This window comes from Amblyomma mixtum, chromosome 4 (genome assembly GCF_055824585.1).
Source record: "Amblyomma mixtum isolate Tamu chromosome 4, ASM5582458v1, whole genome shotgun sequence".
NCBI lineage: Eukaryota > Metazoa > Arthropoda > Arachnida > Ixodida > Ixodidae > Amblyomma > Amblyomma mixtum.
In genome coordinates this window covers 75,616,137-75,642,783 of record NC_143015.1, presented here as the reverse complement: position 1 = coordinate 75,642,783, position 26,647 = coordinate 75,616,137, and the positions used below count along the sequence as shown (strand labels likewise).

The 26,647-nt window shown below is 44.9% G+C and overlaps 2 protein-coding genes across 2 annotated transcripts; both read left to right on the top strand.

Moving 5' to 3' along the window:
- On the top strand, window positions 1-14,080 carry LOC149347077 (uncharacterized). Its single transcript, XM_089586854.1, has 8 exons — window positions 1-788; window positions 5,828-6,046; window positions 6,826-7,058; window positions 8,843-9,032; window positions 9,434-9,553; window positions 10,829-11,047; window positions 12,475-12,707; window positions 13,771-14,080. The coding sequence occupies exons 1-8, from the start codon at window positions 704-706 to the stop codon at window positions 13,963-13,965; spliced, it is 1,494 nt and encodes a 497-aa protein (XP_089442980.1). The 5' UTR covers window positions 1-703; the 3' UTR covers window positions 13,966-14,080.
- A 1,795-nt stretch (window positions 14,081-15,875) lies between these two features.
- LOC149347076 (pseudouridine-5'-phosphatase-like) lies at window positions 15,876-24,041 on the top strand. The gene is made up of 5 exons (XM_089586867.1): window positions 15,876-16,081; window positions 19,495-19,713; window positions 20,815-21,047; window positions 22,511-22,711; window positions 23,484-24,041. The coding sequence occupies exons 1-4, from the start codon at window positions 16,024-16,026 to the stop codon at window positions 22,694-22,696; spliced, it is 696 nt and encodes a 231-aa protein (XP_089442993.1). The 5' UTR covers window positions 15,876-16,023; the 3' UTR covers window positions 22,697-22,711; window positions 23,484-24,041.
- Window positions 24,042-26,647: the final 2,606 nt, after the last annotated feature.

Sequence of the window (26,647 nt, the reverse complement as noted above, 5' to 3'; positions counted from 1 at the left end):
GCCACGACGCTATTCTAAAACTTATCTTCCATATTGACGGCTACATGCCGATCGGACCGCGTACGTTCAGCAAGCAAGATCTTTTCGGTCGTTTGCATCGCAGTTTGTGTACGTTTTTGAGTAGAGTGATGCTGTCAAAGCGCCGCTTATCTTTGTTTACGACAAGGCTGCTGTCGACGTTCGGAAAAAAACAGCTGCTTAACACCGGCGCGCGACAGGAAGTCGGTCGTCGCTCTGTGCCGGCTGAAGCAGGCGCATACGTTGAGGCTTTCTTTCTGTTCTGTTCGTTCCTTCAGCTCCGCTTTGTGGGGGCCTTTGCTTTCGCGTCGACCTCCACGATCAATGTGGGGAACCGCCGAGCTGCAGGTTGATTGCGCAACCGCGCTCCCCGCAGTTACCGCCGTCAGCCGCAGTCTCGACCCGGCTCCACGCAGGCCGGTCTTAGCGCTGCGGTTCTCGCTTTTTCGTACTATCACTGTCGTACTTTTGGCGCCCTCGCCCGTAGCCCTCTCTTTCTCCAACTTCCTTCCAGAAATAAATCCGGTCCCTACCCCTTCCTCTCCACGACGTCGTTCGAGTGGCTCAAGCCGGTCGTGGTATCTTTCCTGTCTGCCGGCTGAGCAATGCTGCTCCCGTATCACCCTTCTTGTCGGCCTGACGTGTGAGCGCGCGCCGTACGCTTCGTCCGTAGTAGAAGAACAAAATGAAGACTGTGAATGGAACCATGGCAGCACCCTCATTCAAGCCGGTGACACATGTGATCTTCGACTTGGACGGCGTGATTTTAGGTGAGCCGCGTTCACAAACCTACAGCTCGTATATGTGTTTGAAGTCGTCAAAGCGAAGCTATATCCGCGAAATATACTTTGGTGTTTGTTACAGTTTCGTTTTCATGTTCCTGTGATCCATTAATCCAGTAGCTTTTGGCGTGTCATCAGCACCAGCCTTGTTCCAAAGGGAGATGGAGAACCTTTTCCGAGGGCTGCCGCATGTTGCAGTATATTTCGATGACATCCTTGTCACTGGCTCGAATGACTCGGAGCATCTTCGCAACCTCAGTGCTGTCCTATCTAGACTTCGTGATGTTGGACTTAAGTTGAAGTTCGACAAGTGTCATTTTTTCGTCCGACAAGTTGAATACCTCGGGCACATCATAAGCAAACAAGGCCTGTCTCCAAGTTTGAGCAAGGTATCTGCCATCCTTCATGCACCTGCACCCCGGGGCGTCAAGGAGCTTCAAAGTTTTTTGGGACTTGTGAACTTCTACAGGCGTTTTCTACCAAACCTTTCCGGACGCCTCCGCCCTTTGCATTTACTTCTCATGAACGAGAAGAAATGGGTGTGGGGAAAAGAGCAAGAAAATGCATTCAATGTAGTGAAGCAGTTAATAACATCCGCCCCAGTCCTAGTACATTTCGACCCAGGGAAGCCACTGTGCCTCAGCTGCGATGCCTCACCGTATGGGATCGGCGCAGTTTTGGCACACAGAGAATCTGATGGTCGAGAACTGCCCATTGCTTTTGCCTCCAGATGTTTGTCTCGTGCAGAGCAAAACTACAGCCAACTCGACAAAGAGGCATTAGCCTTTGTATTTGGTGTGGAAAAGTTCCACCAGTACTTGTGGGGCAATCCTTTTACTGCTTATACGGATCACAAGCCTCTACTAGGATTACTGAACGATGACAAACCCATTCCAGTGCAAGCATCACCACGACTAGTCAGATGGGCATTGAAACTTTCTGCATACAAGTACAAGCTTGTGTACAAGCCTGGTCTGGACTTAGGTCATGCGGATGCTCTCAGTAGGTTGCCGTTGCCTGCAAACAACGTGGATCTACCTGCACCTGCTGAAATGTTCATGCTTGAACAAGCATACCCAGGACTGTTGTCACCTGCCATTGTGGCACAAGCTACAAAAAAGGATCCATTCCTGAGCCACGTAGCTCTTGCTGTCCTGCGAGGTGAAAAACTTCCAGCAGGACCAGAAGGAAATCCATTCACAGCAAGGAGCAGCGAACTCAGCCTCCACGAAGGTTGCTTGCTGTGGGGTTCCCGAGTTGTTATCCCAAAATCTTTGCAAGCCAAAATCCTAATGATACTTCATGCAGGGCATCCTGGCATTGAGAAAAGCAAGGCAATTGCCAGAAGCCACATCTGGTGGCCGGGAATTGATGGAGACATCACTAAGAGTGTAAAGAGCTGTGAAACCTGCCAAGCTTACCTACGTGCACCGCAACGCATCCAGCACACGCCATGGCCGTTTCCACAGAGGCCCTGGTCAAGACTTCACGTTGACTTTGGGGGCCCATTCATGGGTCATACATTCCTGGTCATTGTTGACGCCTATTCAAAGTGGGTTGAAGTTTTTCCAGTGACGTCAACATCAGCGGATGCTGTTATCAATGCTTTGCGAACAACATTTGCGCAGCATGGACTGCCGGATCTCATAGTTTCCGACAATGGGCCTGCCTTTGCAAGTGAACAGTACTTGGAATTCTTGACACGTAATGGAATACGTCGCATGCTTGTGCCTCCCTACCATCCAGCTTCGAATGGTGCGGCAGAGCGCGTCGTACAGACTGTCAAGAACAAGATCAAGAAGAGTGGATCTGGATCTTTCCAAACCCAGATTTCGCGGTTTTTATTTCACTACAGAACCACGCCACATGAAGTCACAGGCAGAGCACCGTGTGAAATGCTCATGGGAAGGATGTTCAAGACACCTTTGGATGTTCTTCGCCCAAATCTACACACTTCAGTGCTGCTGAGACAGTTGAAGCAGAAACTACAGGCCGATAAAGGGTGTCGTTCTTCTCCATTGCCGAATGTGGGAGACAACGTACTCGCAAAGAACTTTCGTCGAGGACCACCGTGGGTACCCGCACGTGTCACGAGCACTACAGGTCAGTCAGCAGCTACAGTCTGTCTCAGTGACGGTACTCTCTGGCATAGGCACGGCGACCACCTACGTCCTCAAGTCGAAGAAATCGTTGAGCCTACCACTGAACTATGGAGGCCTGAACCTACTGGAACACAGGGCGTTTCCAGCCACCCATCAACAGAGTGTGACACCAGCTTGGCTGTTTCTGTGGACTCTGACCTCACCGTGAGTGGTACTATAGTGGCACAGAAGAGACAACTGTGAACGTGACTGGTGGTACAGAAGAGACTGCTAAGAACTCTCCCAAGTCAGCGTGCAGCACGCCTCAGTTGCGAAGAAGCACGAGAAGCCGCAAGCCAGTGCAGCGCTACTCTCCATAATGTTCTTCTCTTCTTGAACAAACTAATGGGGGAGGACTGTTACAGTTTCGTTTTCATGTTTGTGTTGTGGCGCCACCCGGTGCCGACGGTTTAGAACTTGCGAGGCAGCAAGGCAATAAAAAGGACACAGCTCTAGGAGCAGTTGTTCGTTGCGCAGTGGAGCGCGTGCATCATCGTCCGTTTCTTCGAGCCTAGCCGTTGACGGCGACCGCCGAGCCGGTCCGCCTCTCGGCATTGCTCGGTCCACCAACTCGTTACAGTGTTTTTTTTTTTTATCGATTTCATTTAGCAGGATCGATGCTACGATCTATTCCAAGCACGTAGGCCAGTTTCTGTTGCTCTCATCTCATACTGGACGAGCGCCAAGCACGAACGTGAATTGTGTTCGGATGCTCGCACAGGCTTCATCACCGGCTGTAGACGCGTGCGTGTTTCAGCTGTGGATTTTTTTTTTTTTTGTACCATGCTACAAGTATACTGGCATATTAACCGTGGACAAAAACGGGAATATAGGGTCATGCCATTCGGAATCCTGCTATTTGTATCCCATTGCGACTCGTTCTAACATTTTCTACTTTCAACAGTTGCAGAGCAAATAGATCTGTCATTTGACTGTCATTTGAAACAGTTATAAGCATCTTAAAATGTTCGTGTGGCCTTGTATACTGTTGCAGTTTATAATCCTCTTACTTGTATATGGTGCTGAGTGCATTCTGTATGATATATTTCGAAGTTAACATGCACGTTTATATGCTCGTTCCAGTGTTAGCCTTAAAAAGACATACAGCATTGACAAACTAGTAAAATGGATGGATAAATAAAAAATGTATGACTCAAAAGAATTCACATTCCTTATAAAATGTTAAAAATGTTTAAAGATGTGCCCTAGCACAATTGCTGTTTCTACTTGATAGAAGTAGTGCTGGAGCCAAAGTAGTGGCTATCATTATCAAAAGATCATAGTGCACAAGAAAAGAAAGGCAAGACAGAAGACAAGATAGTGCATATATGCCCAGTGACAACACCTTGTCCCAGGGATATCCAAATCATAGCCAAATATCCCAACACCTTGGGGTACTTGTGAGGGATGTCCGTGGCAAGTCTTTGTTTTAAATATCTTGACACATTATCCAGTGCATGTCCCGTTTTAGTGATATTAGACACTGATTTGATATTGATTCTTTCTGTAGAGGTGTCCTGACACGTTATTCCTTGGATGTCCCATTTGGGTGATATTACGGACATTTACTTGAATCATGTCTCATTACGTTTGCATAATATTCACGACGAAGATGACAAAGTGGACGTTTATGTTTTTTTCTAACAGAAGATACATGCAACATGGTCCACTCATTTTCATTTCTTGTTTGTGTCATCACAGATTCATAATTGAAATAATGTTGCTTAACATGCAAGGACCACTGGCTCCAAAAGGATGGTACGTTTGGAGTAGATAAGCTCGTTGAAATTCTTCGATCAGTGGATATATGTTCAATATGTTGGGGCTGCATGATATTTCTCACGCTGGCCAGGCAAGCTTTCCTCTTTTTCGTGTAAAAAACCTCAGAGAAATATACCATTAATTGACCAATACTCAACATGTCCTTGTTGAGGCCTATGAAAATCCTCCAGGACTTCCTGCGGACCTCCCTTGGATACAAAAAACGAGGCCAAAAAGATGTGAGGGATGTCAGCGGGAGTTTCTCTGCATTTCCTGGGGATATCCACATGTCCTTTCATGACTTCGTACGGACATCCCTTGGATGTCAATGTTGTTACGGAGTATATCCTTTAGTCTTGTCTTTCCTTTCTACACTATAATTTTTTCTCACTAATGGATAACTAACGAGCCCATGCCTGTGTGTCCTCTTGTTAGGTATGGAGAAAACATTGAAATGCTTGAGTGCACATCCTAGATTAGATAATTTTTCCTGGCGTGTGTTAGCTGGTCTAACGCAATTTTTTGCTGGGACAGCATCATTTTAGATGAAGAACCCTTATCCCAAAGGTAAGAATAGTGAAGAGACATGACAGGAAAGCTTGGGACGGTGGAGTATTTATTTAGCGCTTGACAGGCTTCTGTTCACTTCATGTTAGCTTGAGCTTCTGAAACCTGAATTGATCATTCAAGAGCTGGAGTCCGGGAGAGTTCCAGTTCTCTATAATCGTCGCTCTTTATTTTGTTGTCTATAATTACTTCTGGCTTGTATGGATAATTTGCCATATTGTCAGTCATCTTGAACTAGAAATAAACATACTTAGAACATACTTAATTCCTAAATGCATAACATTATAGCTGCTCCTTCTGAAATGGACGAAAGCTTGTTTCAGGACTGCAATCGACGGAAAGTCTCACTTGGCTGGAAGGTAGACAACTCGTCACACGGCAGTCATGCATTGCATATGAACATGCTCTGCTTTTCTTTTATTTAACAAATTCCAGCTGCATTTATCATAGTGGTGCATAAAGCCTGTAAGAACTGAATCATTTCACCTCTTGAATCTTGCTGTGAGAATAAAACCATAGCCTGTTATTGTTACTGAAACGTTGCCGCCTCATCCGCAGACACGGAGAAATTGTATACGGCAGCGGCGGAGCAAGTGACCGCCCGGTATGGCCACAAGTTCACCTGGGAGCTCAAGCAGCGGATGATGGGCACTCCGGACGCCGTTGCAGCCCGCACAATCATCGACGCCCTCGGCCTGCCGATCACCCCAGAGGAGTACATGGCGGCCGTGGACAAAATCTACGAGGAGATATTCCCCAAGGCTGAGCTCATGCCTGGTGAGTGTTCAAGATGGCACCACTAGAGGGCACTGCTTTTTTTCACACATCCCAGAAAGTTAAGCAGTCTAGAGACTTTAGGAAGTGGGCATTAGGTAAATAGGGTATGTATGATGCACAGCATTCCATATATAATGGGAAAAAGTAGCATTCCTTCTCCCAGGCATCCATTTGAAAGTGTAAATGCACTACCAAATTCTTGGACATTTGGTGAAAACAGCGATTCATATATTTATTTATAAAACCGCTAACCTCAAACGTAAAGGAGTTGTAGTTGAGTGGGAGTTTGTGTTCAAATAAGGAAATAAAATTAGAAAGAAAAAGAATGTTATGTTAAAGTATCTCCCACTTCTCGCTTTTTTCCTTTCTTTATTATGTGGCAGAACCAAAAGGCATCGCACTAAAATGAAAGTGCAGTGAAAGTGTTCTGTCTTTCCCATCCTTAGCACCCTTCACACTGGGTCAGTTGATAAAACATGCTGCAAATAACCATGTGGCTTTTTCCATTTCGCGCTTCTCTTGGATAACAATAACAAGTGCTGGAAGTGCTATGTTGCATTTCAATTCATTAGTCTTCCCGTAATTCTTTATATGCTTTATCGTTGGGTCAGGCACTAGAGCATTACTCTTATTGTTGAGCTGGCTGTTCACCCCCCCCAGATCATGTGGGATGAAGTACTCTTGGGTGGAGTAACCCTGCACTGTGATAAAATAATCTTTGCCTCTACAGCAACAGGTACATGACTGCACATACAGATAGCCTCATATTATAACTGCAGGTGCTGAAAGACTCATACGTCACTTACATGCGCACGGAATCCCCATGGCCATCGCCACCAGCTCGAAGCCTGCGTCATTCGGGCTGAAGATGTCGCAGTATCGCGACCTGGTGGCCCTCTTCCACCACGTGGTGTGTTCGGGAGGGGACCCTGAAGTGAAGCACGGCAAACCACACCCAGACATCTTCCTCATAGCAGCCTCCAGGTTCGAGGGGAAGCCATCCTCCGAAAAGGTGCGATGGAAATTTCAGCATCTTTCTAGTGAAGAAATTTTAGGGCACTGTGGACAACTGTTCATTCTTCATTCTTGTTTGGCCTGTGGCTGTTTCAATGGTATTTAGGCAGCGAGAGATATTGAAATTGCTAAGAAACTTGTTTAAAATATAATTATTTTTTTCTTTGTGCTGCACTGTTCAAATTCCTGACAATTGTGATGACATAGACTATTTTTGACTCTCTGATCACAAATTAGAAGTGGATGCCAGTGTGTTCTCACTTCAGCAATCCATACTGAAATCAAAAGGTATCAGCGTCGCCACAGTTTTCTGTGAAAATTGCCAGTGGTTTCCATATCTATACTACTTAATTTTTAACCTTTTTTAGCTTATAAAAGCCCTGTTTTCAGTGGCACCTGTTTGTCACCAGACCGTGGTAATCAGTCAATATAGGCCAACTTGAATTTGTCATCAGTGCCCCTTAATGTGGCTGACCTTTCCTCTAGAGACAATACATTTGTCACAAACAATTAGACTTTTAAGCTGTAGCCTTTGGGTTGCAATGCATTTTTACACCTCCTGAGCTGTGTTGGATCCCATAGTGCACTGCTACAGGTCAAGTTAGTCCTGCTGGGTATCTTTAATGAGGCCCGATATTATCAGAACACAGGCAATCTGAATGCATTCTTCCATCAAAAAATGGCTGCCTTGGCTGGGTATGAAGTACGAGTTATAATGCTCAGTAAGGAACGGCCGCATCCTGTGAATTGTGATATGGGTAACTGAGGGTCAGGTTTACAAGCCATGCGTTCTTTCAGCATGACTTATTTCCTTCCAAAAGGCAAACCGCATTTTCTTTGATTTGAAATTTCTATTTTACTTTCTTTACTGCCACCAACACTGCACTTCGTTGATTCACTGATCTTGCTTGCATATGAGAAGAGGAGGCAGTCGATCAAGGCCTGACGGAGCTTCCTGCCTTTCACATACAGATTCTACATCATGTGAGCTTGAAAAACAAACTACTTTAAGACAGCTTAAATGGCAACTGCAGCACTTTTTTGAGAATTTCGCGATATTCAAGGATTAGCATCTATATAGGCTGTAGGTAAAGCATGCCAAGTGTTTTTGCACTAGCTTTTAAAATAGTGACTTAATCAACAATTGAATTTTGCGCTTCTCCTCAGTGCACCGGAGGAGTGCACGGAAACTCAGCGTGACGTCACTGAAGGTATGATTCCAAATTACAGCTGTCATCAGCCACACCCTGCCCTGACTCGTTAGACGCTGCCAAGCAACTCTCGGCAGGGTTTGCCTACGGTGGCATTGGTTTTTTTCCTTCAAAGCAGGCGTTTGTGCGTTGGAAATGTACCGATACCTTCGATGACGTCATCATGCGCCCCCCACTTGGCGTTGTGCGCTGCGGAGAAGCTTGAAGGGCATCCGGATTTTGATCAGCGATTACTTCACTATTTCAACTGCTAGCCCAAAAATACTTCGCATGCTCTTCCTGCAAGTTTCATGCATTCGAACCTTTTAAGCTTATTGATTTCTAAACCTATGCAGTTTCCCTTTAAGGACACTGTTAGGACAGAAGCAATGTAATACAGGCAGCCATGCGCTTACATCCATGATTAATTATGGTCCAAGTGGATGTACACACACATTGCGGTCTTTGTGATGTTGCTTTTGTCATAATAGTGTTGTTAATTGGTCTGTAAATAATTAATTGTGCCATAATTGTAAATCAAAGCGCTACTGCTAATGACCCCTCGTTGCATACCACCCATGGTTGCTCGCAGGTGCTGGTGTTCGAGGACTCCCCCATGGGTGTCACGGCAGCCGTCGCAGCCAGCATGCAGGTGGTCATGACGCCTGAGCCTCGCGGGGAAGACAAGGACCGGCGGAAAGCCACCCTGTGCTTAGACTCCCTAATGGAGTTCAAGCCAGAGCTCTTCGGTCTTCCACCCTTCAACGATAGCCCTAAGAAAAGTAAGCGTGCCGGTCCATGCGGTACTGTGCAACCCAAAATGTGTTCCGAGCCAGCAGTAGACATGGCAAGTGGTTGTTTTTAGTGAGACTAGGTTATTCAGGCATGCTTTGATGCTTGGCTGCCTTTTTAATGACTCCTTGTAATGCAGTGGACACTCCTTAATTCATACTCGCTTAGTTGAAACAGCTGATTTATTTGAACTGATAATTTGGCCCAATCAGTATCAAATGTATCAAAATTAGCCGCGGTTCAACTACTAGTGAACCTAGTTAGAGAGCGAAAGCTAGATATTAGTTTCATCTCGAGGCAGTGCCTCACTGTAATCTTGATGCTAGTGCTCAATTTCCTCCCATTATCAAAAGCAACGTTCACGTGTTCTGTTAACAATTTTCATTTTCAGGTGCGAGTCAAGTGGGAAATAAAGGAGAAACCAATTGTGTTCGTGCTGGCCAGAAGCAGCAGTCATCTGCATTCAAGCCTGTGTCACACGTCATTTTTGACCTGGATGGCGTCATTTTAGGTGAGGAAGGTCTGGTGCCTAGATCTACACTGAAGAAAGTGAACATACTTGTTCTATGAAGAATCAAACATTTTCTCTTACTGTTGTGGCCTCTTCCTGTACGCACCATTTTTCCTCATGTTCTCGGTATCGCCAACTATCCCAACTGCTGACTGTTGTATGGTAGTGATTTGAGTTGCATTCACTGAACACTCGTTGCAAAATTCGTGTATCAGGGAGTTTGGAATTTTTCTGCGAATTTTTGTTCTTTGTGTCGGCCTGAGCTTTGGAAGCATCCTGAGACGTTAAGTAAGAAAGTGCGACATGCTAGTTTCCATCTTTTTTTTAATTAAATTCTATTCTCTTTTCATAGTTTCTGTAATAATGCCTTAAAAGGTGTTTCTCAAATGTTCGCAAGTTTTTCTTTCGCTACTACAGAATATTCTTCTGATACAGCTTCTAAAGTGCGTGCGAACATTCTTACTACCGTGTTTACTTGCATAGTGAACCACTCGTATAATGAACCCACTGGCCACATTTGTAGTCAAGAATTTACATTTCTTTTTTTACACTGTGTGAAAATCATAGACCTGACCTTCAGGGGCTGGTGTTCAGCATGTTCGCTTTATGTCACCGCGATCAGCTGGGGCCGTTAACTATCACAGAATAGTCAGATTGTGCTATAATACACCAAACACGTTTTGAAGCGAATGGGGGTGAATGGGAGTGACATGGGGATGCAGCTTGTTGACCATGAGCTTTTGTTGATGATGGACGAATGAAAGGTGGAGAGGCAGACAGACAAATGATATAAAATTTCAACTCTTACCAAAAAAATCTTCCAACTTTTTTTTTCCCCCCACATAATGCACTCTTCCCAAAAACTTATAACTTCTGTGAAAAAAAAAAAAACGGATGCATTACATGAGCAACTACAGCATTTATTTCGAGAATACTGTTAACCTTGCAGGGTATAACAAGAGAGATTAAAGTGTGGAACAAGCAAGAAAATATGCCAGCATTGCTAACAAGGGCAAGGAAACTCATTACCAAAGGTAACACTTCTTGAAAAAGAAAATTCCAGACTTAGTATATTAAGGAAGAGAAATTTCAGTCAGTCGCAAGAAAAGCCACTAGGCACACAACAAAGTGGTGCACATTCGATCACTGGCTGCAATGTTCGATACGCTGCATCTTCTAATTAGCACCAAAGTGCACAGAATAAGTCACTGGAATTGCGAATCGGTGTCAAAAGCTTTGCTCATTGTTACTTGAACATGGCCGTCTCCTCCACAGACACGGAGAAATTGTACACGGCTGCGGCGGAGCAAGTTACAGCCCGTTACGGACACAAGTTCACCTGGGAGCTCAAGCAGCGGATGATGGGCACTCCGGACGCCGTCGCAGCCCGCACGATCATCGACGCCCTCGGCCTGCCGATCACCCCTGAGGAGTACATGGCAGCTGTGGACAAAATCTACGAGGAGATATTCCCCAAGGCTGAGCTCATGCCTGGTGAGTGTTCAGCATGTTGTGAAAGCAAACATGTTATCTATAAGCTGCACACCCAGAATGAGGGTATACGTGCTTCTTCCAGGCTTTGTGAAAGAACCGCGGTGAAGTTGAGTTTTTTGCTGATGTAATGTTTCATGAACTTCTGACTTCAAATTTACAGGTATCAGTAGGATGAAATCGGACAATAAGTATGCTTTCAAGGGTGAAATCTGTTTTTGCCTGCGCAGTGTGCTTGGAAAAGCATCAAGAAAGTGCTGCACCATAAAAAAAAATACTCAGAAAAAAAAAAGTGCTTCACCCTTGGTCTTTTGGGGTACGAGTTCACAGCGTGCTAATAAACTATTGCTTTCTTTATTGCTTGTACTCAAGCAGCGGTTTTGAGAAAGCAGTATAGCTCACACAGCCTTGTATTGTCTTTCTTTTGAGCCAGTCCTTACTTAGCTTGGTGGTGACGGTCTCATGCAAAGAAAAAATGATCATGGGCGCATAAATCTACAGCTAAACGCTAGCGTAAATGCATTGCTACCTGATATTGATACCTTGAGTAGTTTTCATAGAAGCCTCCAGATAGTAGCAGCAATATGGCTATCGTACAGTTTTTGCTAATCCCAGCAGCTATGGCCTAGCCAAAGCCATTTACCCAAGAGGCTTTCTACACCCTTGAGCAGCGCCTTACAAGTATAGCGTCGTATTTTGTACTCATCCATTTTCCCACTCCTTCCTTTGCCTCTTAATTATTAGTCGACCCTACCTATGATACCAGAGCGCAAGACTGATATTACTTGCTGGATGTCAGCCCTGACATGACAAGCAACAGCTACCAGTGGTAAAGGGGGTGAAAAAGAATCGTTACAGAATAGAATCCGCATTCGAATTTTTCTTTTGTCAGTTTTCACTGTCCTCATCACTAGCTCTGGCCTCGCATCACTGCTCTTATTGCCAGCACCAGCTCTTCGATGTGGGTTAAAAGAATGAGGTAAAATTGAAGGAAAGAAATACATGGTGATGTACTGATCCTAGCCTGCTGCAGTTTATCCCTTATAGAGAAATAGCTGCATGGTTTCTCACAGTATCTCAATATTTTGTTCCTCACTGCTATGCACTCATTTTGGCAGTTTTGTTTGAAACAACTGTTTGCCCTAAATTTCTGGCTAGCTGCCTCATTCACCATTTTCCGGCTTGTCCACTTTGGTATCGAAATTGCGCCGAAGGAAAACTGGGGCTTGTGTTTGGCAGAGGAGTTTCTGGTACTGCCTGTTTTGTAAATTTCGTTTTCTCATTCAATCCACACAAGTTGCTCTTCTCAACTGCAAGGTACGCTACATGCCTCAATGGCTTAGGCTGACCCGTCGAATTCATCGTAATTTTATTTTTGTTGAGTACACTCGTTATCATCATTATTAAACGGCCTTATGTTGTGACTGCAGGTGCTGAACAACTGATTCGCCATTTACATGCGCACGGAATCCCCATGGCCATTGCTACTAGCTCGAAGCCTGCGTCATTCGAGCTGAAGATGTCGCAGTATCGCGACCTGTTGGCCCTCTTCCACCACGTGGTCTGCTCAGGGGGTGACCCCGAGGTGAAGCACGGCAAACCGCACCCGGACATCTTCCTCATAGCAGCCTCCAGGTTTGAGGGGAAGCCACCATCCAAAAAGGTGCGATGGAGTTTTCACACAGTAATGTGTCTACGGCATTGTGTTCCTAGCTAATTCTTTATGTGCGTGGGTTTAAGTACTGTATTTTTAGGGCTCTTTGTTTCTGCAGTGATATTTCCCTGGAAAAAGTTACTTCATGGCACTAGATCTTTTTTTTTTAATACTAAATCGGTAAATATATCATAGAAATTGAACACTGTCGATTTCCTTCCGCTAACTCAGTACGTTCCGCTCCAGCAATGTGGTCATCAGGCGCCCTTATTTTTTCGCGGTATGTATACACTAAGAGCTCTGAGGAAGTCTATACTCAGTTTTGTACATTAGGTGCAAGGCTGTCAAAGTTAGCACTCCTGTTTGTGCTGTCTAGATCTGTGATCAAAAAGTAGTGCGTTCCTTGTGGTTGGCAAAAAATATATGCTTTGCCTGCAGGCTTATTACATGACACATTTAGCATGCATTTGATAAGTACATTCTTATTGCTGACGTCACGCAGTCGCTTTCTCGTGCCTTAGACTACTCAGCCACAAAACAAGCAACGGACTAATGTGCCTCCCTTATTTTCTCATGCATACTACTTCCTTACCTTTCAAAACGTTGCACCTGATATATGAAACATGGTATAATGCATTCTGCCTTGCACCTGCTAGTGGCTGTTGCAGGTGGAAAGTGGTTGACCACGACATCATGACAGTAAGGTATGCTGGAAATTTCTTTGAGAGACATTTTCTGGTTCATTCTTGCAATTTTTCCAACTTCAGTACATCCTGTACTATGCTTCTTCCTCTGTGAGCAACAGCTACAATGCAATTCGAAACGAAGCGATAGTAATCAGCATTTCTGCTGGCTTAACCAGACATTCTGGCGTTTCCTTGAGCAACCGTTACTTGTTTTAGGGCTAGTACTATAACAAGCCGATAAAAGGAACAGAGCATGCACATTTTGTCATGAAAACCTATGAGAGAACACAGTGTAGTTAAATAAAGCTTAATGTAGCCATTTTCAAGTTATCTCTTCCGATGCATCTGCTCATGCACAATCTCTGTACGCTGTCTTCTTCCTGCAGGTGTTAGTGTTCGAGGACTCGCCCATGGGTGTCACGGCAGCCGTTGCGGCCAGCATGCAGGTGGTCATGACTCCCGAACCTCGCGTCGAAGAGAAGGACCGACGGAAAGCCACCCTGTGCTTAAACTCGTTGGTGGATTTCAAGCCGGAACTATTTGGACTTCCACCCCTCGGCAGTGCACCCCAACAGAGTTGAGATGCCCACATGCGCAGTTCATAAATTATTCGCCTTTCCCGGTTCTCCCCTCCTGCGTGCCCTCTAGAACTTCACTGGTGCGTGCTTAGAACGAGTTACTAGACCACCCAGAGAATCTCGTGGCTATTGCCCTCATAAAATGACGTGATCTCGTATCAATCTCCTGTGGCTCACTCTTATTGGTGATATGGTTCGGGTGATCAGTGTGTCATGTGACCAACAAATTGTGTCACTAGTCAACTGAGCCTCCAGACATGTTCATCTGTCACCTTTCTTCCACATACCCTTTCTCATACAGCTGACATTGGTACGCATGCCACGTAGTGACATGCACAAATAAGCTTTTCTTTGCGCGTTCTGCCGCCACACAACTTTCAGATGGAAAGTGGAATCACCGAAATTTGTTGAGCCATATACACCAAGGATAATTGTGTTTTCAAAATTCTAAAAAATTAATGGCTACTGTTCATGAGCAGCTAATAAATCTCTATGTACAACCAGGTGTTTATCTCTAAAAGCTATAAAGTTATTGTTATGATTTGGTGAACAAGGTTACTAGTTAACATGATTCATTGTTTTTCTGACTTCTGCAAGCACTGGTATTATACTATGCCACAGAGGCCATCTTTTTACCTCAAAAAGCCTATATAAAAATTTGTGGCAGGCTTCCCTAAAATACCTGGTTTGGGATTGCCATTACTACAGACAACCTGCCTGTACCTTTCAATCTACCAGCTTCAGACATTTTGATACATTGTCAGTGGAAACATACCTCAAAAGACAGTCCAAAGTCTGTCCATTTCACATCATTGTTATGTAAAAGTCATGTACATGTACACACAACTCTGAAAAGCTTTGTTGAAAACCTACACCAATAATTTTTACCTGCTCCAAGAAGTGGGTTCACCACCTGGTTGCAGTTTTCAGACTAAAAACGCTACAACCCAGCTGCAGTTCATTGGTTTGCATCCAGTCTCGCATACTGTGACACATTCAACCTGGCAGCCAGTTGACAACTGACGTCCTTCACAGCCAATTTTTCCACCGTCCTGTTCTGTACATCTCATGTCTCCAAGCTTCAGCACAGAACTTCGACCATTTCAAGCCCCGAATTACTCAAGAACAATCAACATTTTCGTGGCTCTACAGGTGCCAGTGGCTTCACAAGGTTTCTTCTATGCTTGCATTATGCCCGATCCTTTCAGCTTTGCTGGGGTCCTCACAGATCCACACTGTTACGGCCGTCCATACGCTTGGACGCTTGGCCGCACGCAGGGGGACCAGGAGGGCATGTTCGGTTTCGGTTCGGTAACACGTGTTACACTAATGCACATATCAGAACTGTGCAGTCAACACGCTATAGCGATCAGTGCATCGACATTACGCGGTGCCATATCGATATCCATTTCGGCGAGTGGTGAGCTGGGTGCCGCATCGCTGCAGAAAAACGAGGGGGACTGTTTACACGAACGGCGCAGCGCATTCGCTCATGAATCTTAGCTTTGTAATAAGGGAGTAATTACTGACATCCACCCAAGCGCAGCCCTACGGCTACCCCGGGTTTAACTTCGAACCCCGGACCAGGACGAATTTTTTTCTTTGACTGCGAAGTTTCTGAGAAAGCTGTATAGCATTCCTGTGTAGCCGTATGGCTGCGCTTGGGTGGATGTCAATGAGTAATTGCTCCCTTACTGCAAATCTACTCCACCTTCGGGGATTCCCCTAAACATCTGACTAAATCTTGGCTTCTGTGGACACCGATTCGAAGAAATAGTTTCAGTGGGTGCTTGTTGGTGAAATTGCAAAAAACAACTTGCGGCCTGTCGGGCAGTAGGCCGCAGGCTAGCAGACAACGTGTTTCGGCCACAACCGCTACAAGCCATAGCAAGACGTAGACAAATCCAGCTGGGTGCCGGTGATAGCAATCGGGCTGTTTGTCGCTCGTTTTTTGCAAGTACCGCTTTTACGAAAACTTTACTCTAGCGCACCACGTCCTTCGGATGTGCGCTCACTAACTTTTCACTAAAGATCAGAGTGGCATCAAAGTAAAGTACAAGCATGGCTGCTTTCAAACCGGTTACTCACGTGCTTTTTGACATGGACGGTCTGCTCCTGGGTAAGCTTTCGTGGTGTTTTCTCTTCGCTTTATTTTCTCTTGAAAGCGAACTGCAAGCCTCTTGTAGATTAGAGCCGTTGAGCGCAGGTGGGAATTTCAAAAGAGCAGGTAGCGGTACGTTGCCGCTTTTATACTTCGCGTATAACGGCTGTTTCGGACTTGGCGTCTTTGCGCGCTCGGAGTGGGCCCCTGTTTTGCTTTCAAGCGGTTGAATTTTTGACAGAGAAGCTGTACAGACAACTAGGCTAGTTGGCTTCTTAGTGATTTTATTAGCACTTCTTTCAGGATTATCAATGCTTACTTAACAATTGTTGAAGTTCGGTTGTGGACCGCCCTCAGTTCTAGCGCGTCCTTTTAAATGAACTTACCTGCGGCAGTGAATAGTGAGCAAGGTAGGCTTTATTTTATTACATGTAGGACGTCTACAAGGACAAAACTGTCGTGCCGATGTGTATTTTGTGCTGGTGACAACATAAAACGCGAAAAGAATTTCGGAGCGCACAAATTACGCCTTAAATGCATTATAAACAAACAAACAAAATTTTAACTTTCGAAATTTAGACCCACTCCTCAGTTTTTGCTGCACCCATCTACCTGTTGCATTCTGTTGACAAAATTATGGCCTGGGAATTACAGGGTAGATTAGGTCTCGGGTCTTGACCGATCACCCAATATGTTATGTGCAAGAGAGGCCTTGGGGACAACAATGATGACGATGTAGGAATTGATCAAATCTTTATTTTAAGTAGTGTCTAGATCAGTTGCTTCTCAGATTTCATTCAAGAGCAGTCGGAACATTCACAGACCATAACAGAACCAAACACCAGTCAAGACAATTGGAGTTTGGTGGATCAGTGGAGGAAGACCCTTTCTGGTGATATATTAGCCACAAAAATTTGTAGTGAAACTTTCGTCTTCGTGTTTTGCAACTAAGCTATGCAGCAGTGTGATGCACTGACAAAATGAAGCAGCCCCTAAGTGTCGGCAAGAAAATGGCGCTGACTTGGTTCTCTGAAAACGGTCATGTTGCGACTGTACCTCTGCAGGAACAAAGTACTGTTTCTGGTCACTGGTACACGATGGTACGCTTCCCAAAAGTTTTTGATGCACTGCAAGAACAGCTGCCATGCTCTGGACTGCGGCGCATCATTTTGCGTCATGTACAGTCGCCGTCAAAAGTAAATGGAAGGCGACTTTGTCAAAAACATTTAATTTCTTTAAATTTAAAGCATAATGGTCCATGTTTGTTGATGCACAGTGCAATTCGCACAGTCACAATTAGTCTGCACTTATGTATTCAAGATTGCATGAATTGAGCGGGCAAGGATTAAATTTTTTCTTTAATATTGCCTTCCATTTACTTTTGACAGCATCTGTAAATAAGCCCACTCCTTCTGATGGGTTTGTGTACATTTTCTCTATATATCCTGCCAGTATATGCATATAGCTGTGATTGTGACCTGTTGTATTCTTGTGATGTAACACCCCCCCCCCCCCCCCCTTATGTAATGCCCTGCAACCCAGTGGTCTTTAAGGGTCAATAAATGATGATGATGATGGTAGTGTGTCCGCCTACACAGCCAGCACCACCTTTCAGCTGTTGTGCTCACCAGGAGCCAAGTTTCGACTTGATCACCTTGCCATCCCAACCTGGCCATAAATAATAACTTCCTGCTTGCTGGAGCAAAAACTGCACGTGTGGTTGAAGCTTTTTAAGCTTTCAGGGAGCCGAAGTTTACACCCGAGATATTGAGCTTGCAACACTCTAAAAAAATGAGTGGGAGGAGTATTCCCAACGGTGGTTTGCAGAAATTCTAACATACTTGAAACACCTCAGCAAATATTTCAAGAAAATGTAATGGTATAAAAGAGTTTGCACTTTATCTTCATGGATCAAGATTTATGTAGTAGCCCTCATAGTTTTGATGAAAAAGTAATGATGGGGATGCATTTGGCTTGTGGCCAGTAAAGTGGTCACTTGTACAACTTAGTCATGTACACTTTTTGAAATCCCTGGTATGCTGTAGAAAGTGGAGCATTCTTTCCAGTACACTTTTTAACGTTATTGGCTATAAGGTGTTATTTATGCTGTTGAAGGAAACCAACAGTTATGGAAACCAAGGAAAGCATAGGGGTATGTGTTTTCATTCTTTAGTTTATGTTGGTGATGAATGGGAAATTAGTAGCGTAATCATTTTTAACCTCAAAGATAGTTCTTTAGAATGTAGAAGGAAAAATAACCACTTTGCCACAAGTGGGTTCGAGCAACGACTTCCGGATGTCGCGTACTGGAAGCTCTCAAAACCTTCAACTTTCGGGCAGGGGTGGCTCTGACCCCATCTGTCCATCATTTATAGCGTGATAAAGGTCTGCCGGCAACTGACAGGTGCCCTCACTGTGGCGCTGCACCGAACATTTCTGATATGCGGCACTTGTGGATGTGCCCTGGGATGGCTCTTATTACAAAACAGCTCCTCAGGGAGGTGGGCCTGCGGTGGAACCGCGAAGGAGACTATGTGAAGAGGACTATGAACAATCAGCTCACTCGCAGCCTACGCGACTACCTCGCAGAAACTGGTCTCCATGCCTTCTTTTAACTTCCTATAGCCTACATTCCACTCCCCCTTTCTCAACTTGTGCCTCATGGTGCGCTTCTCGAATAAAAAATAAAAGTGTGCACCCATGTTGTGCGTAAACTTAACCTTGAATGTGTTTCAAGAGTTCAGCTTAAGTTAAGGACAATGCAGCGAGCTATGGAAAGAAAAATGATTGGTGTAACGTTAAGAGATCGGAAGCGGGCGGAGTGGGTGAGGGAACAAATGCGGGTTAATGACATCCTAGTTGAAATGGGCTTGGGCAAGGCATGTAATGCGAAGGCAAGATAACCGCTGGTTCTTAAGGGTAGTGGAGTGGATTCCAAGAGAAGGCCAGCGTAGCAGGGGGCGGCAGAAGGTTAGGTGGGCGGATGAGATTAAGAAGTTTGCAGGGATACGGTGGCTGCAACTGGCAAAGAATCGATTGGTGGGTGAGTTGGTACATGACTAGATGATACAAAGCGCAAAAGGGACAGGACGAACGAAGAAACCACACGGACAAGGTGCCTTGTCCATGTGGTTTCTTCGTTCGTCCTGTCCCTTTTGCGCTTTGTATCAACTGGCAAAGGACAGGGTTAACTGGAGAGACATGGGAGGGGCCTTTGCCCTGCAGTGAGTGTAGTCAGGCTGATGATGATTATGCATTGCAATTGTGCAAGTTGTCTATTCATTAGTTACTGCAATGCCGCGCGCCTTTTCTTGATGCGGATAATACTGCACTGATAGAGCTGGCATTTTTTTTCCTTAATCTACTTTTGTTTGCAGAACAGATATGTTAATCGCTGCACCTTTTCTTTCTTTCTTATCTTTTTTTTTCAGACACAGAGAGACTGTACACGGAAGCAACACAGCGGGTGACGGGTCGCTATGGCAAGGATTTCACCTGGGAAGTCAAGTCTGCAGTCATGGGCTCTGTGGGCTCCGAGATGACACGGTTCCTCATCGACCGGCTTCAGCTGCCCCTCTCCGTACAAGAGTTCGAGGCAGAGTTGCGTCAGATATACTTGGAACTCTTCCCCACTGCCAGACTTATGCCCGGTGAGCAGTAACTGAGATCTCGCTTAGTGGAGGAACTGGGGCATGTAGGATTCCCTTGGGCTCAGAAAACCCTGTATCGACTTTGGTTTCATTTGCATTACCTGGATTTCTTCTGAGAGCTCAGATTCCCATTGGAGTTTGAGTGTGAATAACTGAGGCTGAGTCGGTAGACTCATGGGTGAGCCTGCTGTCATTAGTTGGAACACTTAAGTTCAACACCTGCTCAAATTCGATAGCACCAGCGTTTATGTCCCTTTAATCCATGCGTGTTAAGCCATCATCTGGACAGTGACCATTTTGTGGTATAATGAATATTTGAAATGGTGTAAGTTTGTTCTAGGGGCCCCGCGATACTTGATGGCAATGATAAATTAACTTTCCCAGTCATTAGATTCTACTGTCATGAACACATCAGCTGAATGTTACACCTTCACATGTAGCAGAGAACATGGTCATGCTGAAACGTTAGCTTGCTCTTTCTGTGTACTTTTTAAAACTGGCACTCTCTTCATGTAGGACATCTACGTGTGCAGGTTTCGAAATAGCTGCTCATCACATACCTCCTCTTAGCAGTGAAAAGTGCTGCTAAGAGCAGGGGCCGTTCACTTCGCCACGGTCAGCGGGCACGCTCCATTTGCTCGAAACGCCGTTGAGAGCGCTGCAATTTGGTAGTGCACAAGCGTAGTCACGTAGTATTTTTTCATACTTCGCGGGCTTTCTTTCGATGCCGGAAAAAAGGACCCCGTAGGAGATACGATGCTACAATAAACTGGATCGGTTGTTTATAAACCTGCTGTACAACCTAACGTAACGGTCTTGGCACTAAAATGAATATTTGAAAATTTGCATAATTAATCTTCGTTAATTAACTAGTTAAACAGAATATAGAAAATATTCTAAGGAGCGCCACATGATGGCAAACATGGTATCGTTGGTTTCACCGGGCTGCGGTGTACCGCTTTTTTTAAATGCTTGGTTCAAGTTACGTGAAACACCCGGTATATGTAAGAAACACTTTGATAATAAGATGCACTTGCACAACCGATTTGTGAACCATAAACAGGCTAGTGCATGCGTTGGTACCGTGCTACTTTCTGCCAGGCGCCGAACGGCTTGTGAGCCACTTGCACCGGTGCGGGGTCCCGATTGCTGTGGCAACCAGCTCTAAGCGAGACTCGTTCACCCTGAAAACGAGCCACCACGGAGACCTGTTTTCCAAGTTCCATCACGTGGTGTGTGGCGGGGACACACCTGAAGTGGCGCGCGGCAAGCCACACCCGGACATCTTCCTCGTGGCTGCCGCGAGGTTCGACGACCCACCTTCTCCTGAGAAGGTATGTGCAGTTAAGCCTTTGAGAGGCTGTGTGCACAGTTATGCTGGAAATAACTAGAAGAATAAGAATGGGGTGGAGCGCATATGGCATGTTCTCTCAGATCATGAATGGTAGCTTACCAATATCCCTGAAGAGAAAAGTATACAACAGCTGTATCTTACCGGTACTCACCTCAGCTGTATCTTACCGGTACTCACCTGTGGGGCAGAAACGTGGAGGCTAACGGAAAGGGTTCAGGTTAAGGACAATGTATTGAGTTCTGGAAAGAAAAATAATAGGTGTAACGTTAATAGATCGGAAGCGGCTGAATGAGTGAGGGAACAAACGCGTCCGTCTCGTATGTGGGAGTTAGATTCCCAGTGCTGCCGGGTACCCACGAGTCTCCAATGGGTACAAGCTTTACCCTGGCCTGAAGCTCAGCTTCCCTGGGGTGAAGTGCTTGGGAAATGAGTCCTTGACATTACGTTGTTTAGATGAAAAAATGCCTTCTACCGGGATGCTCTTTTGGCCGTAGATGCTCTTGCAATATAATAATTCATCAACATCAGACCTTTGAATTTTAAGGCCTTTAATGGCTCATACTGACGTCCGTTAACCAAGCGTTTCACACGTGTTTAACTCGGGAACTAAAAAAGATAGAAGAAAACAAATGGTCGCTTCAGATAGAGGAGGAAAAAATGAACCTAGAAGGCAAGTTTGATGACTGTAGGTTAATTAGTTAATTATAGGCAGAAATGTTGAAATTTCATTGAAATAGCGTGGACGTCGATATAGCCACGGGAACGGTGTGACGCCACATACCGGACGTCGTCACAGTGTAGTGAAAATTGACACAGAATGGTGGGAAAAACGTCGGATTTGTGTCAAATTAGATGGATAAATGCACAATTAAGCGTAATTAACACTTAAGGTCCGTGAAAGGTGTATAATTTGGGTATAGATATAGCCACGGGAATGTTGTGACATCTCATCCACCGGAAGTCATGGCAAAGTGTCCTTGGCTTTCGCCACTCAGCACTTTAGTTGCCAAAGTGTTCACGAAATTTTTTTGGTGTACTAAAGGGGCAGCCTGAGTAGACGTCTGGCACCCACTAGATTTTCTCTGACATGAAAATGCCGATTTGTAGCTCCTTTGGTAGATTGAAGCAGGGTAGCAAATTCATGAAACAGCTGCTGAATTTGACACCGAGTTACTCATGCTTCAGATAATGTGTCTGGAGCATGCTCAAGCTGGCTCACTTCAAGACATTCGTTATTTCACTTCACAGTCATGATGATGATGATCATATGGCTTGCTAAGGTGATGTTTCTTTCTCGCGTCTTCTACTGCAATCCTGCTGGCCATTTATGCTCAAAAACATGCGGTTTATGACGCGAAAGATTGCGTATTTCACTTCCACTCTTTTTAAAGCCAAATGACACCTGATCATGCCTGCGTTCTGCTTTTTTTTACCCCATTGTAGGTTTTGGTGTTCGAGGACGCGCCCAATGGCGTGCGAGCTGCGGTGGCCGCTGGCATGCAGGTGGTCATGGTGCCAGACCCTCGTGTGAGCGAAGACTTGCGTAGAAGTGCCACACTCTGTTTGGACTCTCTGGAAGACTTCAAGCCTGAATTGTTTGGCCTGCCGCCGTACAACCACTGTGACTGAGGGAGCTGTGCTCTGGTGTCTCCTTTTCGTTTTAGGCTGCAATTTACAAACTGGACGCATCTAGTTTGATGCGTCAGGCACACTTTGTAGTTCACGGTTGAGCTGCTGTGGTGGCTCAGTAGTTATGGTGCTCGGCTGCTGACCCGAAAGACGCGGGTTCGATCCCGGCTGCAGCAGTCACATTTCGATGGAGGCGAAATTCTAGAGGCCCGTGTACTGTGCGAATGTCAGTGCACGTTCAAGAACCCCAGGTGGCCGAAATTTCCGGAGGCCTTCACTACGGCGTCTCTCATAGCCTCAGTTGCTTTGGGATGTTAAACCTCTCATTAACCAAACCAAACCATTTCATGGTTGAGAGGTACAGCAGAAGATGGTAATAGTATTCTGCGTGCGCACTGGAGTAACTATGGAAGCTTTGATGTGTAGGGTGCTGGTCACAGATAATAGAATACAAAAGTTGAGCCAGTGACTTAGGGCAAATAAGACTACTTGTTTACGGTGCAACCTTGGTGGAAAGGTTGGTGGAACCTTTCTTTCTGCAATTCAGAATGCAATGCAGACTTCAAAATCGCACATTTGCGATTCTTTGAAAGATGAAATAAAAAAAAAGTAATATTACAAACGGTTTCCAAACATACAGCAATGAACTTTTTCATAGTTTACCAAGGTCTCCACTCTTTGATGCATTCAGTGCCCAAAGAAGGCTGCAACCTTGGACAGTATAGCAATTATGAAGCAAAGCCTGCCTGTATGTTGCATGGAGCATTTCTTTTTTCTTCTTCTACAGGTCGGCCCAGTATTGCATTTCTCTGAAGCTGGCAGTTGCTGCGTTTCCTGTTGATCTCCTGCCTGGCTTCTTGTGGAACAGTTTCGAAACTTTTCTAGCAAGGCTAGATTGATGCACACTTTTCCACCATGCACAAGAACTGAGTGCATGGTGTGAACTTCAGGGATACAGTCAAATGACCTGCTTGAGTGGACTAGAATTAACTAGAGGAATGGAGAGAGTATACTCCATGAACTCTGGGATGCAAGTGTGAAATTGAGTGAGAGGATCAAAAAACCATTGATGTTGGCAGCATTGTTTACATATTTTATTCCCTCTTGCACAAGGACTGCAATTTAACGCGCTGTGTTTTCATTGTTTGTGTTGTAGTCTGAAACCTTGGTCTTGTAGTTGAAACACAGACTGAAAATACAGAGCGCTAGAGTGAGTTTTTAAGAGCCAATTGCACAAGAAAGAACTCAGGTCTCTTCAGTGTGAGCTTGTGTTCGTATTATTTTCTCTTCACGTCTATTTTATTTTCACAAAATGTATTTAAATAAACACTATTAGTTACCAGGAGCCTGGTACGAATTTTTGGCCAGTTCTTGCCCTTGGCGGAGCAAATGTCGTGAAATATGAGCTCAAGCGAGGATTCAGTCAGTCAATCACATGACCGGAAGGACATGTGGGAACCCCTTTTGCGGGCAGCTTATAGTCTGTAGTGCCCGTCAGGTCTAATCATGTTATGCTTGCCATGTTAACAGCTGCTTTTGATGTTAAGGTTTCAGTCTAGAAAACACTGCCATTGCCTATTGCGTGCACTGTGTTGCCAAAGTCTCAAAAATTCCTTGTTGTCTGCTGTACATAAAAGCTCTGGAAAAAGGGAAACGCGCAGCGTATATATACCGCATTTGAATCCTTGTAGTGCTGGAGAATCCCATGTACAGTCTTTGCCAAAAGTGCCTAGTCCACAGTTCGCTGTTGAGCCGTGTGCTGGAATACTTGCGGCACCGCTGCCGCCTCAAAACTCTGCTCGGGTTGGGGCGAGAGGTCTTCTCACCCTTCAAGGATTTGAAGATACAGGGATGCCGCAGAGGTTCATCCGTTGCTTGCAGATAGTGCTGAGGTGTGGTTACGCACAACGTCGTCATCATTGCAGAAGAGCCATATTTTTACCACGCAGGACAAAGTGCGGCGCAAAGCTGGTCACAGTCATCAGATCACTGGCTCATGCAAGTTATTGCCACCCTGAAATGGCATGCATGCAGTCAACCTAGTTTAACTCTTTCCCTACCGCGCCCATTGAGCATCGTTAGCCCTCTAACGATAATTTCATGCCCCGATTTCAAAACCTTCTACGTTGCTAATGACCACGCTGCAAATGTAGCTTGTAGGCCAGGAACCAAAGTTTTGTTTCCGATGTAGTTTTCTTTTGTCTCGCAAGGGGGCACTTTTTAACGCGCTGCGAAGAAATGAAGACGCGGACCTGCGCTCATTGCCCGCCATGTTGCCCGCAGATGACTCCTTCGCCGCTCGACTTCGGAGCCTTCCGCGTTGCTTACAGGCACGATGCGCATCTGGCTTGTAGCCGGAGAACTGAAGTTTTGTTTCCGATGTAGTTTTTCTTTTTGCCCCTACAAAACGGCATTTTTTTAAACCACTCCGAAGATGTGGTGCCATCGAAGTCGCTTGGTAGCCTCCGCATGCGCGGCACGCGCTCTAAGACATAGCAAATCTCAGGACTCCGTTTCGTTTGCGAGTGATTTAATCGACGTCCTGTGCAAAAGCGAGCCTGAAAATGTTGCAAGATGATTCAGTTTTCACATCGGTGATGATGGAAACCAGCCTGAAACACAGGTGGCCGCGCTCCGATGCACAACGATAGGGTTTCCAGATATTCTTTTGTGGCAACAATAGTATTCAAGATAGAAATGATTTTTTTTTGCAGAGAGTAGCCAATAGACAAACAAACATTTTGCATATTTCTGAAAATTTTTAACATTTTTTTCTTTTAATATACAAGCGTGTTTTTGCAAGTTTCGTTGAATTTTTTTCTAAAGTCTCATTTTTAGCAAATAAAATTTTTTGTTGCAACATGCAATTTGTTGTTTAAACGTATATTAATAGAAAGCACCTTTATTCAGCTCTGTTTTTAGGTATTTCACTCATTACTGAAGTCAGTTTTTACAGAAAAAAAAATGTACTGAAGCCTTCAGAAAATGGTCATTTTCCCCATGGCAGGGAAAGAGTTAATGTGGGTTACAAGAAACAATGAAGGCGATATGCATGGAGGGGGAGGTCGTGGAAAAGGTCCTATATCTTCCATGTAGTTAGGCGTATGAAAATCAATGGGCCACATCACGACAAGTTATGTGCATGTTGAAAATGTACCGAAGTTAACATTTTTATTCAGTAAGACTGAACGTGGCTGCTTGGTGGTGCATAGCAAGTTTGGCTGAAGTGCTAAAGCATTGGCAATCTAAAGTTGGACAACAAAATGTGGGAGACATTCAAGACAGTGAAGTGCCAATTAATCATTTGTTCTTTGTCTTCAGTGCCTCACGTCCTTTGTAGTTCTTGTTACCTTTAAATCTGCCATGTCCGCTTCACATTTTATCATCTCACTGTTGGTATAAATGCACTGTAGACCAATAAGTGCCTCCTAAGTGGACCAGCCGATGGTAGACAGTTTGACTTGAGGCTACTGAAATAGTCACACTCACAATCTGGATATTTACTCACGACTTCCCTGCATTACTTGTGCGATAGCACAAAAGGAATTCAGCACTTCTGCCAAATTTCTCTTGTGAACCAATTCGCATCTGTTAGTGCCATGGCTATTGCAGCTTGCAATTTGGTTTCTCTGGAGGATTGCAGTGTAGAGAGTCTCTTTCAGAACATTGGGATTGTGCCATATTTTGCAGCTCTGCCACATACTGTCCGAATTATTGCATACTGTTTGAAATATTTTGGGATTATTTCATACATGCACCAAGCTTTGCAGAAAGAATAAATAATGCTAAGCACATTCTTTAATGCTCTGAAAAAGGGCTGGCGAGCTGCAGGTTTGCTTCTAGTGCTGTTACAGCTCAGTGCACTAACTCAATTAACCTGCAGCTTCCAGCATGGTGGAACACTGACAAGATAAAAGAGTATTCGGCATTGAACTTCACATCTAATGGATA

Coding starts and splice junctions, on each gene's coding strand:
- LOC149347077 (XM_089586854.1), top strand. CDS start 704: ATGAAGACTGTGAATGGAACCATGGCAGCACCCTCATTCAAGCCGGTG. Junction 7,059..8,842: donor GGAAGCCATCCTCCGAAAAG/GTGCGATGGAAA, acceptor GGTTGCTCGCAG/GTGCTGGTGTTCGAGGACTC. Junction 12,708..13,770: donor GGAAGCCACCATCCAAAAAG/GTGCGATGGAGT, acceptor TTCTTCCTGCAG/GTGTTAGTGTTCGAGGACTC.
- LOC149347076 (XM_089586867.1), top strand. CDS start 16,024: ATGGCTGCTTTCAAACCGGTTACTCACGTGCTTTTTGACATGGACGGT. Junction 16,082..19,494: donor CATGGACGGTCTGCTCCTGG/GTAAGCTTTCGT, acceptor TTTTTTTTTCAG/ACACAGAGAGACTGTACACG. Junction 19,714..20,814: donor CACTGCCAGACTTATGCCCG/GTGAGCAGTAAC, acceptor ACTTTCTGCCAG/GCGCCGAACGGCTTGTGAGC.